The 19,056-nt window shown below is 48.8% G+C and overlaps 1 protein-coding gene across 1 annotated transcript in view; it reads left to right on the top strand.

Moving 5' to 3' along the window:
* SLC6A2 (solute carrier family 6 member 2) overlaps positions 1 to 17,920 on the top strand; it is a 287,250-nt gene extending 269,330 nt beyond the window's left edge. The window contains exons 13-15 of the mRNA XM_073657955.1: positions 16,202 to 16,369; positions 17,636 to 17,707; positions 17,894 to 17,920. Of these exons, the coding sequence (XP_073514056.1) occupies positions 16,202 to 16,369; positions 17,636 to 17,707; positions 17,894 to 17,920 (267 nt within the window). The remainder of the gene's footprint in view (positions 1 to 16,201; positions 16,370 to 17,635; positions 17,708 to 17,893) is intronic.
* The last annotated feature ends 1,136 nt before the right edge of the window (positions 17,921 to 19,056 follow it).

Here is a 19,056-nt window from a genome sequence, read left to right as displayed (position 1 = left end):
CAGAGGTAGCCTGACTGCCATTAGGTACCGAGATGAGATCCTCAGACCCCTTGTGAGACCTTATGTTGGTGAGATTGGCCCTGGGTTCCTCCTAATGCAGGACAATGCCAGACCTCATGTGGCTGGAGTGTGTCAGCAGTTCCTGCAAGATGAAGGCATTGAGGCTATGGACTGGCCCACCCGTTCCCCAGACCTTGAGCACATTTGGGACATCATGTCTCGCTCCATCCATCCACGTCACATTGCACCACAGACTGTCCAGGAGTTGGCGGATGCTTTAGTCCAGGTCTGGGAGGAGATCCCACAGGAGACCATCCGCAACCTCATCAGGAGCATGTCCAGGCATTGTAGGGAGGTCATGCAGGCACGTGGAGGCCACACACAATACTGAGCCGCATTTTGACTTGTTTTAAGGACATTACATCAAAGTTGGATCAGCCTGTAGTGTGTTTTTCCACTTTAATTTTGGGGGTGACTCCAAATCCAGGCCTCCATTGGTTAATAAATTTAATTTCCATTGAAGATTTTTGTGTGATTTTGTTGTCAGCACATTCAACTTTGTACAGAACAAAGTATTCAATGAGAATATTTCACTCATTCATTCATTCATTCATTCATATCTAGGATGTGTTATTTGAGTGTTCCCTTTACTTTTTTGAGCAGTTTATATATATATATATATATATATATATATATATATATATATATATATATATATATATAGTCATTTTCCACATTTTAAAAATTACAGAAAGGAAAATGGGACATTGAAACAGTTTGGGCACCCTGCATGGTTAGTACCTAGTAGCACCCTCTTTTTGCATGTGAAGCGCCCCCTGGGCCATATTCTTTAGGGGGAATATCCGGAGCCGGATCAGATGGGAGTTGTAGTCTTCCGAGTGGCTGTGACCCGGTCCGTGCCCAGGGTGTCAAACTCAGTTGTATGTGGCAGTCCTACAGATGTTATTAAGTTCTTTATTGTCGACTACGCCACCCGTTGTATTGCGGTCACTATGGCCGCCGCTGCAGCAGGGTCCGCTGAGGCTGATGGTATAGGTGCAGCTTGTGATGGTATAACCCCCAACGGGTGGGGTATAGCCTCAGGGGGTCAGGTGCAGAGGATGGGGGTTGTGGTGGTGCAGCATAGGTGTTAAAGGAAGACAGAGTCGGGTTATGCAGTTAAGGGTATTTACTCACTGCTGATGTTCCGGTCACTCTAGCTTCAAGTGACCACCCGAGCCGTGCTGCATCCACCAGGTCCTGGATCCAGCCAACCCCCAAGCGAGTCCGGAGCGTGACCCTGAGCTCTCCTTCTGTCCTTTCTCTGGCCGTCCCCACTATTGATCCACCCAGGTCCAGCTCCCTCGGGCCTTCTGTTGGGAGACCCTTGGCCTTGGGTTCCCTGACCCTCCACGTGGTATGCCTTCGTGGTGGATATGGTGGGTGGCCGTGGCAGACGCTGCCCACGGCCTCCGGTCTCTGGCTGGGGTGTGTTTTTGCCCCCACCAGCTTGGGTTCCGGTACCCTGATGCCGACTCTTCACCCGTGGATTGGATTTGGGGTCTTAGAGTCCTCTCTTCTGTTTCCCCCTCTGGGTCTCTCTTTCTTCTCCTCTCTCACTCTGGCTCAGGCTGCTCTGCTCCTCTGCTTCTTACTTCTCACAGACTGACCCTGATCTTTGATGGTGCCCACCTTATATACACCCTCTATGTGTGAGCTCAGGTGACCAGCACCCAATGAGCTCCTATCTTTACCCAGGCTGCTCCCCCTATCTGCCCCTACACTACTTGGGATGTTCCACCCCCCTCCCACTCCAGCCAGGAACAGACTCGGTCGTACCTGCACATTTCTAAGTGGGAGTACCGTCGGTCTGCTCCTCGGAAATGGGATGTGTGTAGTGCATGCAGCCTACCGAGCTCAGTTCCACACTCCATCCTTACCCGGGAGTGGAATATCACACCTCTGGGTTGAGGTGCAATACCCCTGTAGCAGCCGAATCCTCAGGGTGCTACATTCCCCCCTGGTAAATCACAGCACGTCCTCGGGCTGTAAGACATAAAACAACACCAAAACATACAAATTTTTTCATAAACATATAAAACATATAAAACAATATATATATATATATATATCAATATAAAACATTCTCGTCGCCTCTGGCTCCTCCTCCGGTCACTGTGCAACGTGTGACCGGGTAAAGTGCGACAGTCTCTCTGGAAAACTGGTTTTCCTGTAAAACCGGTAGGGGGCGCTTTAGGACGCGCAACTATTTACAAGGGGTAGTGGCCGCTCTCAGTCCTCGGCCAGGTATTAGGGAGGAATGACCGCTCTCAGTCCTCGGTCAGTGGGATTTTAGGGAAATACGGGTAACAGTTCACACATGCTGGTCCCAACGGGGACTATATTAGCAACAGCAACAGTTTCAGTTTCACGGTTTCAGTTTACTGTGCCCCGACGGGCAACTATATACAGCTTCTGCTTTGCTGTCCTTAGCGACGGCGTCCTCCTGCTCTTGCTTTATGGTTACCTTTGGCTTCAGACCCGTCCGGGTCCTCTTGTTCTTCCTCCTCACACCGCAGCTCTTCCTCCGTCAGGCGATGCACATGGAGGGCGTAGGGACCTTTGGCACACTTGTGCCGGGTGAAGGTGACCTCGTCCCCGATGTAAAGGTCACGACCTCTGTGTCCCTCCGGTAGGTGGGACTCAACGTCTCTCCTGGTTACGAAGACGTCGCCTAGGGTGTGGTGGTCTCGGATGAAGCCCCACCCATGCTGCAGGTTAAACTTTATCACAGTCCCGGTGGTGCGGGGACTATGCGCTGCACGGGGGTCTCTCCTGGCCCGGCTCTTCTGCTCCGCGCTCTTTACTTGAGCTTGCTGTTCCCGGACCCGCCTCTCTCTCCGCTCCCTCTCGAAGTCCTCGAGCTGTTGGCGGCAGCACTCAGCACGCTCCGCTGCAGCTGCCCGAGTCTCTTGAGTGAATCCCATAAGATCTTCTCCGGTGGGGTCCCACTCAAACTGTGCTTCCGCTAGCGGGGGCGAGATCCTCTTTACGGGCTTTGGAGCCGGGATCAGGGGTTCATCCAGGGGTCTCTCTCTCCGGAGTCGGGGATGGTGGAACTCCGGTGGCCATATAAATGGCTGCCCATCCGGGCACGTATGCTGGGCGTACAGGTCCTCTCCCAGATGCGGCACTCTTGGTCTTATGGGCGCGGTGGTGTTAGCGCCCGGGTTGCCCGGGCCTTGCGGCCAGGCCTGGGGTATCTGGAAGGTAAAGGGCACCGTAAGGACGGCGGCGCCCTGGGCTACTTGGCCCTGCGACCAGGCCGGGGTCTCCGCGGAGGTAGGGGGCGCTGTTGGTATTGCGGCGCCCGGGGGTACTAGGCCTTGCGACCAGGCTGGTGGTACTTCCTGCTTGGTCACGCTCGGGGTCGAGGCGTGTGACGTCACAGGGGTCGCGGCTCCCGTTTGAGGCCTAGTCTGCGGCGGTGACGTTGCAGCGACGGGCACGGCAGGATAGACTTCGGGCTCTGCGACGGGGAGCTGGGGCAGGTACGCTGTTTCCCGGTTTGGGGTATAGACGTCCCCTTTACCTGCCTCCACTCGTTCGGCTCCCTTCTCGGCGCCGTCTCCGGCCTTCAATCCTCCCGCGCCATCCTCAGAGGCGGTCTGTTTCCTCGTCTCGGGTGGCGTGCTCCGCTGACAGGTCTCGGTCTGCTGGGCCATCTCACGGCTCCACTCCGCCAACGTCTCTCGCTGCACCCGGGCCATCCTCCTTGCGAGGCCCTCCAGAGCGGTCTGTGCACACTCCCGGTCTCGGGGGAGCTGTGCTAGGACCTCCACTAGGCCTAGTGGGGTCGTTGTTTCCAGCAGGCTCCTGACCAACGGGTCGGTGCTGCTCTGCTCTCCTACAGTCGTCTCCAGCAGGCTCCTGGCCAGCGGGCCGGTGCTGCTCTGCTCTCCCTCCTCGGTTTCTAGCAGGCTCCTGGCCAACGGGCCGGTGCTGCTCTGCTTTCTCGCCATCTCCGGGTAAGCTCCTCCGATACTCTTCTCCAGGCTTCTTGCCTCCGGGTGCGCTCGCTCTAGACTGCTCCAAGCGGCACCCATCTTTGTTCTCTCCTTTCGTCTCCTCCCCCTTCGAGGGCGGTCCCGGGGCCACTTGGTGACTGTCAGCTCCAGGGGCTGTTCTTTCACGCTGACAGACACCTCTAGCATCACAGTCTCTGTCGGTGGGGGCGGTTTCCACTTTTGGCGCCATTTTCGGTCCTGGCCCACGATGGGAGGTGGCCTCCTGCCACCCTCTGGCACGCCCATAATGGCGTCCGCTCTTCCAAGGCGGGAAACCTTTGGAAATGGCGGGAATCGCTTCCCAGTGGCGGGAAACTCTGCAGATGGCGGGAAAAAGCTGTTAATGGCGGACAACCGGCGGGAATCGACTGGTGATGGGGTCCGATGGCGGGGACCCTCCGGAACCGGCAGGAGACTTCTTTTTGAGGTAAACTTGCACTTTTCTTCAGGCACGCAGTACCCGGTTGTTGTGGGCACGTAATCCTGCCGACTACGCCAAAGTTGACGCGCCCCCTGGGCCATATTCTTTAGGGGGAATATCCGGAGCCGGATCAGATGGGAGTTGTAGTCTTCCGAGTGGCTGTGACCCGGTCCGTGCCCAGGGTGTCAAACTCAGTTGTATGTGGCAGTCCTACAGATGTTATTAAGTTCTTTATTGTTGACTACGCCACCCGTTGTATTGCGGTCACTATGGCCGCCGCTGCAGCAGGGTCCGCTGAGGCTGATGGTATAGGTGCAGCTTGTGATGGTATAACCCCCAACGGGTGGGGTATAGCCTCAGGGGGTCAGGTGCAGAGGATGGGGGTTGTGGTGGTGCAGCATAGGTGTTAAAGGAAGACAGAGTCGGGTTATGCAGTTAAGGGTATTTACTCACTGCTGATGTTCCGGTCACTCTAGCTTCAAGTGACCACCCGAGCCGTGCTGCATCCACCAGGTCCTGGATCCAGCCAACCCCCAAGCGAGTCCGGAGCGTGACCCTGAGCTCTCCTTCTGTCCTTTCTCTGGCCGTCCCCACTATTGATCCACCCAGGTCCAGCTCCCTCGGGCCTTCTGTTGGGAGACCCTTGGCCTTGGGTTCCCTGACCCTCCACGTGGTATGCCTTCGTGGTGGATATGGTGGGTGGCCGTGGCAGACGCTGCCCACGGCCTCCGGTCTCTGGCTGGGGTGTGTTTTTGCCCCCACCAGCTTGGGTTCCGGTACCCTGATGCCGACTCTTCACCCGTGGATTGGATTTGGGGTCTTAGAGTCCTCTCTTCTGTTTCCCCCTCTGGGTCTCTCTTTCTTCTCCTCTCTCACTCTGGCTCAGGCTGCTCTGCTCCTCTGCTTCTTACTTCTCACAGACTGACCCTGATCTTTGATGGTGCCCACCTTATATACACCCTCTATGTGTGAGCTCAGGTGACCAGCACCCAATGAGCTCCTATCTTTACCCAGGCTGCTCCCCCTATCTGCCCCTACACTACTTGGGATGTTCCACCCCCCTCCCACTCCAGCCAGGAACAGACTCGGTCGTACCTGCACATTTCTAAGTGGGAGTACCGTCGGTCTGCTCCTCGGAAATGGGATGTGTGTAGTGCATGCAGCCTACCGAGCTCAGTTCCACACTCCATCCTTACCCGGGAGTGGAATATCACACCTCTGGGTTGAGGTGCAATACCCCTGTAGCAGCCGAATCCTCAGGGTGCTACATTCCCCCCTGGTAAATCACAGCACGTCCTCGGGCTGTAAGACATAAAACAACACCAAAACATACAAATTTTTTCATAAACATATAAAACATATAAAACAATATATATATATATATATATATCAATATAAAACATTCTCGTCGCCTCTGGCTCCTCCTCCGGTCACTGTGCAACGTGTGACCGGGTAAAGTGCGACAGTCTCTCTGGAAAACTGGTTTTCCTGTAAAACCGGTAGGGGGCGCTTTAGGACGCGCAACTATTTACAAGGGGTAGTGGCCGCTCTCAGTCCTCGGCCAGGTATTAGGGAGGAATGACCGCTCTCAGTCCTCGGTCAGTGGGATTTTAGGGAAATACGGGTAACAGTTCACACATGCTGGTCCCAACGGGGACTATATTAGCAACAGCAACAGTTTCAGTTTCACGGTTTCAGTTTACTGTGCCCCGACGGGCAACTATATACAGCTTCTGCTTTGCTGTCCTTAGCGACGGCGTCCTCCTGCTCTTGCTTTATGGTTACCTTTGGCTTCAGACCCGTCCGGGTCCTCTTGTTCTTCCTCCTCACACCGCAGCTCTTCCTCCGTCAGGCGATGCACATGGAGGGCGTAGGGACCTTTGGCACACTTGTGCCGGGTGAAGGTGACCTCGTCCCCGATGTAAAGGTCACGACCTCTGTGTCCCTCCGGTAGGTGGGACTCAACGTCTCTCCTGGTTACGAAGACGTCGCCTAGGGTGTGGTGGTCTCGGATGAAGCCCCACCCATGCTGCAGGTTAAACTTTATCACAGTCCCGGTGGTGCGGGGACTATGCGCTGCACGGGGGTCTCTCCTGGCCCGGCTCTTCTGCTCCGCGCTCTTTACTTGAGCTTGCTGTTCCCGGACCCGCCTCTCTCTCCGCTCCCTCTCGAAGTCCTCGAGCTGTTGGCGGCAGCACTCAGCACGCTCCGCTGCAGCTGCCCGAGTCTCTTGAGTGAATCCCATAAGATCTTCTCCGGTGGGGTCCCACTCAAACTGTGCTTCCGCTAGCGGGGGCGAGATCCTCTTTACGGGCTTTGGAGCCGGGATCAGGGGTTCATCCAGGGGTCTCTCTCTCCGGAGTCGGGGATGGTGGAACTCCGGTGGCCATATAAATGGCTGCCCATCCGGGCACGTATGCTGGGCGTACAGGTCCTCTCCCAGATGCGGCACTCTTGGTCTTATGGGCGCGGTGGTGTTAGCGCCCGGGTTGCCCGGGCCTTGCGGCCAGGCCTGGGGTATCTGGAAGGTAAAGGGCACCGTAAGGACGGCGGCGCCCTGGGCTACTTGGCCCTGCGACCAGGCCGGGGTCTCCGCGGAGGTAGGGGGCGCTGTTGGTATTGCGGCGCCCGGGGGTACTAGGCCTTGCGACCAGGCTGGTGGTACTTCCTGCTTGGTCACGCTCGGGGTCGAGGCGTGTGACGTCACAGGGGTCGCGGCTCCCGTTTGAGGCCTAGTCTGCGGCGGTGACGTTGCAGCGACGGGCACGGCAGGATAGACTTCGGGCTCTGCGACGGGGAGCTGGGGCAGGTACGCTGTTTCCCGGTTTGGGGTATAGACGTCCCCTTTACCTGCCTCCACTCGTTCGGCTCCCTTCTCGGCGCCGTCTCCGGCCTTCAATCCTCCCGCGCCATCCTCAGAGGCGGTCTGTTTCCTCGTCTCGGGTGGCGTGCTCCGCTGACAGGTCTCGGTCTGCTGGGCCATCTCACGGCTCCACTCCGCCAACGTCTCTCGCTGCACCCGGGCCATCCTCCTTGCGAGGCCCTCCAGAGCGGTCTGTGCACACTCCCGGTCTCGGGGGAGCTGTGCTAGGACCTCCACTAGGCCTAGTGGGGTCGTTGTTTCCAGCAGGCTCCTGACCAACGGGTCGGTGCTGCTCTGCTCTCCTACAGTCGTCTCCAGCAGGCTCCTGGCCAGCGGGCCGGTGCTGCTCTGCTCTCCCTCCTCGGTTTCTAGCAGGCTCCTGGCCAACGGGCCGGTGCTGCTCTGCTTTCTCGCCATCTCCGGGTAAGCTCCTCCGATACTCTTCTCCAGGCTTCTTGCCTCCGGGTGCGCTCGCTCTAGACTGCTCCAAGCGGCACCCATCTTTGTTCTCTCCTTTCGTCTCCTCCCCCTTCGAGGGCGGTCCCGGGGCCACTTGGTGACTGTCAGCTCCAGGGGCTGTTCTTTCACGCTGACAGACACCTCTAGCATCACAGTCTCTGTCGGTGGGGGCGGTTTCCACTTTTGGCGCCATTTTCGGTCCTGGCCCACAATGGGAGGTGGCCTCCTGCCACCCTCTGGCACGCCCATAATGGCGTCCGCTCTTCCAAGGCGGGAAACCTTTGGAAATGGCGGGAATCGCTTCCCAGTGGCGGGAAACTCTGCAGATGGCGGGATAAAGCTGTTAATGGCGGACAACCGGCGGGAATCGACTGGTGATGGGGTCCGATGGCGGGGACCCTCCGGAACCGGCAGGAGACTTCTTTTTGAGGTAAACTTGCACTTTTCTTCAGGCACGCAGTACCCGGTTGTTGTGGGCACGTAATCCTGCCGACTACGCCAAAGTTGACGCGCCCCCTGGGCCATATTCTTTAGGGGGAATATCCGGAGCCGGATCAGATGGGAGTTGTAGTCTTCCGAGTGGCTGTGACCCGGTCCGTGCCCAGGGTGTCAAACTCAGTTGTATGTGGCAGTCCTACAGATGTTATTAAGTTCTTTATTGTCGACTACGCCACCCGTTGTATTGCGGTCACTATGGCCGCCGCTGCAGCAGGGTCCGCTGAGGCTGATGGTATAGGTGCAGCTTGTGATGGTATAACCCCCAACGGGTGGGGTATAGCCTCAGGGGGTCAGGTGCAGAGGATGGGGGTTGTGGTGGTGCAGCATAGGTGTTAAAGGAAGACAGAGTCGGGTTATGCAGTTAAGGGTATTTACTCACTGCTGATGTTCCGGTCACTCTAGCTTCAAGTGACCACCCGAGCCGTGCTGCATCCACCAGGTCCTGGATCCAGCCAACCCCCAAGCGAGTCCGGAGCGTGACCCTGAGCTCTCCTTCTGTCCTTTCTCTGGCCGTCCCCACTATTGATCCACCCAGGTCCAGCTCCCTCGGGCCTTCTGTTGGGAGACCCTTGGCCTTGGGTTCCCTGACCCTCCACGTGGTATGCCTTCGTGGTGGATATGGTGGGTGGCCGTGGCAGACGCTGCCCACGGCCTCCGGTCTCTGGCTGGGGTGTGTTTTTGCCCCCACCAGCTTGGGTTCCGGTACCCTGATGCCGACTCTTCACCCGTGGATTGGATTTGGGGTCTTAGAGTCCTCTCTTCTGTTTCCCCCTCTGGGTCTCTCTTTCTTCTCCTCTCTCACTCTGGCTCAGGCTGCTCTGCTCCTCTGCTTCTTACTTCTCACAGACTGACCCTGATCTTTGATGGTGCCCACCTTATATACACCCTCTATGTGTGAGCTCAGGTGACCAGCACCCAATGAGCTCCTATCTTTACCCAGGCTGCTCCCCCTATCTGCCCCTACACTACTTGGGATGTTCCACCCCCCTCCCACTCCAGCCAGGAACAGACTCGGTCGTACCTGCACATTTCTAAGTGGAGTACCGTCGGTCTGCTCCTCGGAAATGGGATGTGTGTAGTGCATGCAGCCTACCGAGCTCAGTTCCACACTCCATCCTTACCCGGGAGTGGAATATCACACCTCTGGGTTGAGGTGCAATACCCCTGTAGCAGCCGAATCCTCAGGGTGCTACACATGTATCACAGCTTGTAAATGCTTTTTGTAGCCAGACAAGAGTCTTTCAATCTTGATTGAGGGATTTTAATCCATTCTTCCTTGGAAAATTCTTCCAGTTCCGTGAGATTCCTGGGTTGTCTTGCTCTTGCCTACACTGTTATTTTAAGGTCTAGCCACAGATTTTCAATGATGTTCAGATCAGAGGACTGTGAGGGTTGTTGAAGTAGTCTATTATGGATTTTGACGTGTGTTTAGGATCATTATCCATTTGTAGAAGCCATCCTGTTTTCCACTTCAGCTTTTTTACAGATGGTATTGTTTGCATCAAGAATTTGTTGAGATTTCATTGAATCCATTCTTCCCTTTACCCTTGAAATGTTCCCCCCTGTCATTGGCTGCAACACAACCCCAAATCATGATTGATCCACCCCCATACTTAATGGTTGGCAAGATGTTATTGTCCTGAAATTCTGTGCCCTTTTTTTCTCCACACATATCTTTGATCACTGTGGCCAAAGAGTTCTATTTTAACCTCATCGGTCCACAGGACTTGTTTCCAAAATGCATCAGGCTTGTTTAGATGTTCTTTTGCATACTTCAGATGCTGAATTTTATGGTGAGGACCCAGGAGAGGTTTCTTCTGATGACTCTTCCATAAAGGTCATATTTGTGCAGGTGTCTTTGAAAAATAGAACAATGTACCACAACTCCAGCGTCTGCTAAATCTTTCTGAAGGTCTTTTGCAGTCAAGCAGGGGTTCTGATTTGCCTCTATAGTAATCCTGTAAGCAGCTCTCACTGAAAGTTTACTTGTTCTACCGGACCTTATCTTGACCTCCACTGTTCCTGTTAACTGCTGTTTCTTAACCCCTTAACGACCTTGGGTCTTTCTGTTTTTGTGTTTTCATTTTTTGCTCCCCTTCTTCCCAGAGCCAGAACATTTTTAATTTTTGTTCAATATGGCCAAGTGAGGGCTTATTTTTTGTGGAACGAGTTGTACTTTTAAACGCCATCACTGGTTTTACCATATCATTAGCTGGAAAACGAGAAAAAAATTCCAAGTGCGGTGAAACTGCAAAAAAAATGCAATTCCACAGTTGTTTTTTGGGTCCTTTTTTTACCACGTTCACTGATTGCTAAAACTGACCTGCCATCATTATTCTCCAGGTCATTACGAGTTCGTAGACACCAAACATGTATAGGTTCTTTTTTATTTAAGTGGTGAAAAAAAAAATCCAAAGTTTGCTAAAAAAACCCGCCATTTTCCAAGACCCATAGCGTCTCCATTTTTCGGGATCTGGGGCTGGGTGAGGGCTTATTTTTTGTGCGCCGGGCTGACAATTTTATTGATACCATTTTGGGGTAGATCCGATGTTTTGATCGCCCGTTATTGCATTTTATTGCAATGTTGCAGCGACAAAAAAAACGTAATTCTGGCGTTTAGAATTTTTTTCTCGTTACACCGTTTACTGATCGGATTAATTCTTCTTTTATATTTATAGATCGGGCGATTCTGAATGCGGCGATACCAAATATGTGTATGTGGGTGTTTTTTTTATATATTTTATTTTGAATGGGGCGAAAGGGGGGTGATTTAAACTTTTATATATATATATTTTTTTTAATATCTTTAAAAACTTTTTATTTACACTTTCTGCTTGCTTCTATAGTCTCCATAGGAGACTAGAAGCAGCAGTTGTCTGATTGCTTCTACTGCATACAAGCAATGAGCAGATCGCTTGTATGCAGCAGAAATGCTCACTTGCTATGAGCGCTGACCACTAGGTGGCGCTCATAGTAATTGAGACATGACAACCACAGGCGTCTGCTGCAGACCCTGGGTTGTCATGCCCACCCATTGGTGACCCGCGATCACGTGACGGGGTCACAGATGGGCGGGGCTTAGGACGCGCTTCCCGGAAGCGCCTGTTAAATGCCGCTGTCGGAGATTGACAGCGGCATTTAACATGTTAACAGCCACTGGTGGATCGCGATTCCACCCGCGGCTGTTGCGGGTACATGTCAGCTGTAATAATCAGCTGACATGTGCTCGGTTCAGAGCGGGCTCACCGCCGGTGCCCCCGCTGAACCGGCCTTCCCGACCTGGTACGTACTATTACTGACCAGGTCGGAAAGGGGTTAATTACATTTCTAACTGAGGAAAGGGCAACTTGAAAATCCTTTGCTATCTTCTTATAGCCTTCTCCTGCTTTGTAGCCTCCACCATTTTCATTTTCAGAGTGCAATGCAGCTGCTTAGAAGAACCCATGGCTGCTGTTTTTTGGCACGACGTTAGAGTAGGCTGGGTTTTTACAAAACTGGGAAATTTGCATCACCTGGCCTTTCCTAATGATGGTACTGAACAAGCGATAAACATAACAGGCTGATTAAGGTCTGAAACCTTGGTTAAAGTTATCTGAGCGTACAAATCTCCAAGGATGCCCAATCTTTTGCATTGGCCTATTTTCCTTTTTGTAATTTTTAAAAAGTAAAAAATTACAACATATTTGTTTTTGCCAAAAATGCAAAGGAAATGCGGCATCTTAAACTTTAGCCCTTTTAGAGGTCACTTCATTTTCAACTTGCTTAACTGTTCACAATAACAGTAAGAACTCTACAATGAGGTTGTTCCGGACAACTTGGAAAACTAGCTACAGATCTTCTGTGGTTGTAGTCTTGTGCAAATCCTACTGTCTCTTCATGTGATCCCAGAATGACTTGTTGATGTTGAGATTAGGGCTCTGTGGGGCCGTATCATCACTTCCAGAACACTTTGTTCTTTTTTACACTGAAGATAGTTCTTAAAGGGGTTGTCCACTTTTAGGACAACCCCTTCTCAATCTGAATGTTTGCCCTGTTAAAATCAAAACACATATACTCACCTCGAGGGCCGTTTCAGCGGAGTCAGCACTCACGTTCCTGGGGCTCACGTGAGGTTGTTACATCATGCGAACCCTGCATCCAATCATCGCCAGCTTCACTGGCTCTGCCTTTGGACAAATCAAACATAAAGAGAAAGTCAAAGAGTAGCCGCAGCCCTGACTTCCTTTTGATCTTTGATATGTCCGAAGGCAGGGACAGTGAAGCTGATGCTGCTTGGGCACAGGGCTCACTTGATGTAACAACCTCACTTGTGTCTTGGAAACATGAGTGCCTACACCACTGGAACGGTGCTGGCACCAGAATTGAGTATAAGTGTTTTTATTTTAAACGTTCGGATTGAGAAGGGTTGTCCTAGTAATGGACAACCCCTTTAAGGGTATAAAGGAAGTGATGATGTGGCCACCAGAGGGCCTTAATCTCAAAATCATTGAGTGTGTGTGAAAATACATGAGGAGACAGAAGGATTTGAGCAAACCTATATCCACAGAAGATATGTGGTTAGTTCTCCAAGATGTTTGGAACAACTTTGCTGCCAAGTTCATTCAAAAACCGTATGCAAGTACATGTGTACATAGAAGAATTGATGAATGGAAAATTGAATTATATTTCTCTTTTGTTCATTCACTCTGCATTTTGTTAACTGCTAAAAATAAAATATACTGTAAAAATATACTATAATAAATAATGGCATACCTAGTTAGTATTTTTCTACATTTGCCTAAAATTTTTGCATAATACTATATGCATACACTGTATATCAGTCTTTAGCAAAAATGTTGATGTTGAGGTGCTCGATAAATATGAGTTATAACTATATGTTATATTATTGTATGTCAATAATGTTGCAGTATTGAATTGATAATCATGCCAACTTGTGATTCAATTCCTCCAAATCTTCAAGATCTCTGCGTGTTGTCATAGACTAGAACTATTCTTGTTTACAATAATGGCTAATAATCTGTCCCGAAGATATATAACTGTATACCTCATGACTAGAGAGAGCTTTGATATTCTTAGAACCCCTTTCAACAGGGGTGGGCAAATAAGTTTCCCAAGGGGCTACATGAGAGGTTATGATTGTTGTGGAGAGCCGAACCAACAGACTGAACTTAATTCTGCTTTTTATTATATATTAATTTATATCACTTAATATTGAGCAGAATTAAGTATTCTAACCAGCTGCTACTGTTAATAAATATTATGATAGGGCATATTGTAACTTATTCTTACCTGTAGCAGTTAATCAAAACCATATGATTTACTACTTTTTATACAGTTTATAAAAAGCAGTAAACCATATTTCTACTGTAATTCAGCCTATGTATATTTAATAAGTATAGATGTACCTTGATCAACAGCTCCCCCACACACAGTATAATTGACAGCACAGCCCCTATACACAGTATGATGTATCTCGCAGCTCCCTATACAGAGTATGATGAACCCCATAACTCACCACACACATTATGATGGACCCCACAGCCCTCACACACTGCACTCCACCCTCCACTACACACAGTATGATGGACCCCAACGCCCCTCACACAAAGTGTAATGAACCCCACAGTCCCCGACACACAGTAAAATGTACCCTACAGCTCCCACACAATATGATATCCCCACTGCCACATTATTGCAAGGGACAATGGGCTCCTACTCTGTCCCTCGTGCTAGGGGAACCCAAGGCGATCCCTGTGCCCCAGATTACCCCTGATGATAGAGACACTGGGGTCTTGTACCTTGCTATGCTCCTATATTAACACTTATCTGTTCCCTTCCCCACCCAGGGAGGTATGGGAGAGAATTGTATGGGATAACACAAACCAGACAGACAGGGATAAAAGAAAATTACAATCATACAAATGCGCTCGCAAAACAACCGAGTGGGAATCGGAGGGAGAAGGTGGGACAAACCAAATGGGACGAGGATAGGGAGAAAAACACACAAACCAACTCCACGCAGAAATCTCCTGAAAACCACTCCAAACACCTGCTCCTAACACTGAACTTCTCCATCAACTCCAACCAGGTAGTGGTAAGCTATCACTGGCAAAGATTGAAGCAAAGAGGAGGGTTCTTAAACCTGCGGGGAGTAACCAATGCAGAAAGAACAGCTGAGACCATACCAGAAAGAGATCTTCAGGAGTGTAACTAAGAAGTTTAACCCTTGCAGAAACAGAGCAAAGAAAGCCAGAACCGCTAATAGGACGGTGAGAGGTTCAAACTACCGCAGGCTGCTATCGTCTGACCCCTCTCTGTTGCGGTATCCTCGTGACACCCACAGTTGGTCACACAGTATAATATTCCCCCAGAAATGATTACCCCCTTAGCCCCCTAAACAGGATTAGGGCTCACACACACTATAATTGCTCCCACAATCCCCTTCACATAGTATAACGCTCCCCACTGTCCTGCCCGTACAGTTTCATAGCCATCACACAGTCCTCCCACAGTATAATGGCCCTCACAGTCCCCCCACACGGTATGATGTCCCCACACAAGTATAATTCCCCAATGCCCCCTCCACAAAAAATGATGGACTCCATATTTTCCCACACAAGTACTGACCGATAACTGAAAGAAAAAAAATAATACTACTTGCTTATCCCCGTTCCTCTGCTGCTTTGCTCTGTGCACTGTGTACTGAAGCTCTGCCCAGTAGGCACGATTTAGTGATATCATAGTGCCTGCTGAGCTGAGAGACTTAGATGCACAGGAAGCTGAAAATCACTTGTCAGAATCACTTGTCAGGATCACCTGTCAGAATCAATTATCAAAATCACTTGTCAGAATCACTTGTCAGAATCACTTGTCAAAATCACTTGTCAAAATCACTTGTCAGGATCACTTGTCAAGATCACTTGTCAGAATCACTTTTCAGGATCACTTGTCAGAATCACTTGTCAGAATCACTTTTCAAGATCACTTGTCAGAATCACTTTTCAGGATCACTTGTCAGAATCACTTGTCAGGATCACCTGTCAGAATCACTTATCAAAATCACTTGTCAGAATCACTTGTCAAAATCACTTGTCAGGATCACTTGTCAGGATCACCTGTCAGGATCACTTGTCAGACAGGGTATTTAGCCTCAAACTGACATCATTCTGATGTTTCATTTTGATATCTGATCATGTCCTAAAATGGACACTGTACTGGTGGATCACTCCTTCATCATTGTATTCACTGGTATCTGTGTCCTGAGGATACTAGTGAAATTGAGACGCTGAGCAGGGTGTGAACGCATGGTGCAGGACATCACTGTACCCAGTCTTTTGCCCCTTCCGGTCTGCGAGCCACACAATAGCAGTGAAAGGGTTGAGTGTGGACCCTGGGCTGAACTTTGCTTAGGACTGCTTTATAACAAAAAAATGTTTCAACTTTTAGCTTGTCTGAAGCTGTATCTCATTAAAACTACTGTTCTGTACTAGGTCACAGCTAAGCCTGTACTGGTCATCAGAACATGAAAACCCTGCAGCATTGGCATGAGCCACCTGTACGGCAGCAGAGGAAATACCAAATCACATTAGTTGGTAGTTATAGTATTTTTTACGCAGCCGACTAAGTAAATCATGCTATTTGTGTCAGAGGGACCAAACACTGCTGGAACTACTGGGGGTAAGAGGAGGAGGGTGTTACCACCAGGGCTGAAGAATGCCATTGCAATGAAGATTGAGTACGACAAATAATGGCATACATAATTTCATAGGGGATAGGTGGTTACATTTACTCTTACTCAATGAAGTGTACATTTTTAGAGTATGCTGATGTTTTATTTTCCCAATAAATCATAGTCACATTAACATATATCTCTTATTGTATCTCTCCTGGAAGTTTGTCGTGATTACTAGTATTGTGACCTACAAGCCGTTGAACTACGAGGATTATCCCTTTCCTCCATGGGCTAATCGGACTGGATGGGCCATTGCTTTGTCATCAATGTTATTAGTGCCAATCTATTTTATCTACAAATTTTTGACAGTGAGCGGGTCTTTTAAAAAGGTAAATACTATGTATAGAAGATACTTTACTTAAAAAGGATTTTTTTTTTTTCATTTTAAATTTAGTTCAAATTTATTTCATATAATTCTTATGACCTAAGCAAAGTGCTTATAAACATTAATTACAGAATGGCTTAGAAAATGGTGGTCGATCTGGTTCACTAGGAAAATCGATTGTGACCCTGGGTCAGAAGGTCACATATTCCTCCAGGGTTCAGACCAGGAGCACAGCCAGAGTTAAAAAAAAGGCAGAGGACCTCTGGGTAGGAACTTTGTGCCAGAGAAATGAGAGGCTGTCCTAAGTTCTGTGCCTGCATTAAACTGAAGGGGACTAGATGGGGGACTATTGTCATTCTTTTACTCTTAACCAATGAACATCAATGGACAGTTTTCAGTACTGTTGATTGGACTAGAGTGATGAATGGTAAATCCTCCTCCTTCATGTCCTTATAAGTTTGATGCCTCCACAGGAAAGACCTCTTATGACAAATGAGACCCCAACCAATCGCTTAAATAACTGAGCAGAAGGATTCATCTTATGCATGAGTGTGTACGTCAAGAGTGTTACAGGGCCCCGATTCATCAAAGCTTTTATACCAGAAAGCTGAAGTTAAACTCTATAAAAATTTTTGCAACTCTTGGCATTTTCATGCCAGTTTTAAGCAGCTTTATCAAATTGAACAGAGCTGGGGAGGATCCAGGGTTGGGATGTGGGTATGGCTTCACCTGCCCGTCAAATTCAGCAAAAGTTCCAACGATTCTTACGTCAGAAATGCTACTCCAGTCCCATTTCTGGAGTTGTGCATGGAGGCATAAACCACTGAGAACATATGCCAAATTCATTAAGACATGTGCACCTCTTAATCAATTCAGCACATCATACTCCAGTGAACCCAGGCCCTGTGGACTCTTTGAGCCCATACACCACTATGTAAGCACCCATGCAGGTGCTGAATGCTTCTGCCAAATGGTTTGAGTAATTGGTGTAAGCCTGAGGACCCAGTCCTCCACCATTCTGCATGACTTTTGAGAGCCTACGATATATCACTAAATAGGAGATATTTGGTAGCACTTCAAGTATTATACAATTACTATTAAAATTAATGGGTTGTCAGTGTAATGCAGGACAGGAAAGACCTCTTTGTAGCTGGTGTTCACTTTGTCCAAGAGATCATGAATAAAGAACCCATCTTTATTGGAATTATATGTAAATATGTACACATACAGGTTGCCGATAAGTGATATCATATGTTCTTTAATTTTTTAGAGACTTGCATACTGCATCACCCCAGAAAATGAATATCATCTTGTTGCTCAAGGAGACATCAGGCAGTTTAAGGTAGGTTCTAAGGGTAGATCATCAATAAAAAAGTAGTGAACAACCTAATTAAATTTTCTGCTAAGCACTCCCCTTTAAATTCTTGTAGAGTCATTTCTCGAAAATGTCAGCTTGCCATCAAATCTAGAAATTAGTAACAAATTATTGACTAATCCATTCTAATTGACAGTATGTGCTTTCTTGCAGCTCAAACATTGGCTGACTATAGGATAGAAAACAGATGATGGACAATGAGGCTACTCTGGGACAACCTCCTTTGGCTATCCAAATTTCAATCCAAACAGCCTAAGAGAAGCTGACTCCTTCCCATATGTCTTTAATGCCAATTTTAATTCCTTTTTTTATTGCAAAATGTTGATTCAAAATTTTCAACAATTAGATGTCACTAGTACGGTAACGTATTTGGTGGGATGGTTAAAAAAAAAAAAAAAAATACATGATGGTGTTTCATTACCTTCACATAAAAAGATAGAAAAAAAAAACTACCTCTATGTGTTGTCTGAATGGAAATGGTTGATGCAAGATAAACTAAACATCCCAAATTCAATAAAACAGTGCGACAATATTTTGTGCGTTTGGTTAATAGCACTTAAAAAGGAATACACTGGACTCGATAGATGAAAGTCGACCATATGCGTCGGTTTTTGGAGGGACTGGCCGAAAATCTTCATTTTCCCCTTCCTCCTACCATTGACTGATGAGTAGTCATCATCACTAGAGAGGGGAGTTTTTGGGCGGTGGGATCAGTGCCCTCCTAAATATACTTATGAGTCCATTATTATCCTAGTTAGGTGCTTTAAGCCAAAGAGCACAGTATCTCTTGTGTTGTTTAAAGGGGTTGTCCACCTCTTATATGCATTCCAATGGGGCTAAAAATCATTTCTTCAATTGGGTTTCATTGAAAATTTTTCCCTGTTTGCCTACTATAGCTACTGCATTGTACTGTGTATTGCTGGCTGCAGTATGAGTTAACAGGGAAAAATAAATTGTCCACAAAGGTGGACAACCCCTTTAAGCTAAGGATAGAGTTGACTTTGCATATAGTATGCTATACTTAAAGGGATTATCCAGTATTTCTTGTTTTTCTTCCAAAAAGAAGGGAATGAGATAACACTTAAAGAAATAAAATGCAAGTTGCAAGATCAGCTCTAAGGCCTCATTCAGACGTTCAATTTTTGCGTACGAGTGCTATCCATGTTTATATATAGGAATATATCGGAGATATTTCCAATTTTGAACCGAGGGTTGGATTAAAATCTGCAATGCAAGTCAATGAGTCCATGACAAAATTGGACTTCACTTGGATGACATCCGAGTGCGGTCTGATTTTGACAAACTGTTAGAATGGA

This window comes from Phyllobates terribilis, unplaced genomic scaffold, assembly GCF_046119375.1.
Source record: "Phyllobates terribilis strain yellow unplaced genomic scaffold, ASM4611937v1 Scaffold_13__5_contigs__length_258822181, whole genome shotgun sequence".
Taxonomy (NCBI): domain Eukaryota; kingdom Metazoa; phylum Chordata; class Amphibia; order Anura; family Dendrobatidae; genus Phyllobates; species Phyllobates terribilis.
This window is presented reverse-complemented; position numbering and strand designations above follow the sequence as displayed.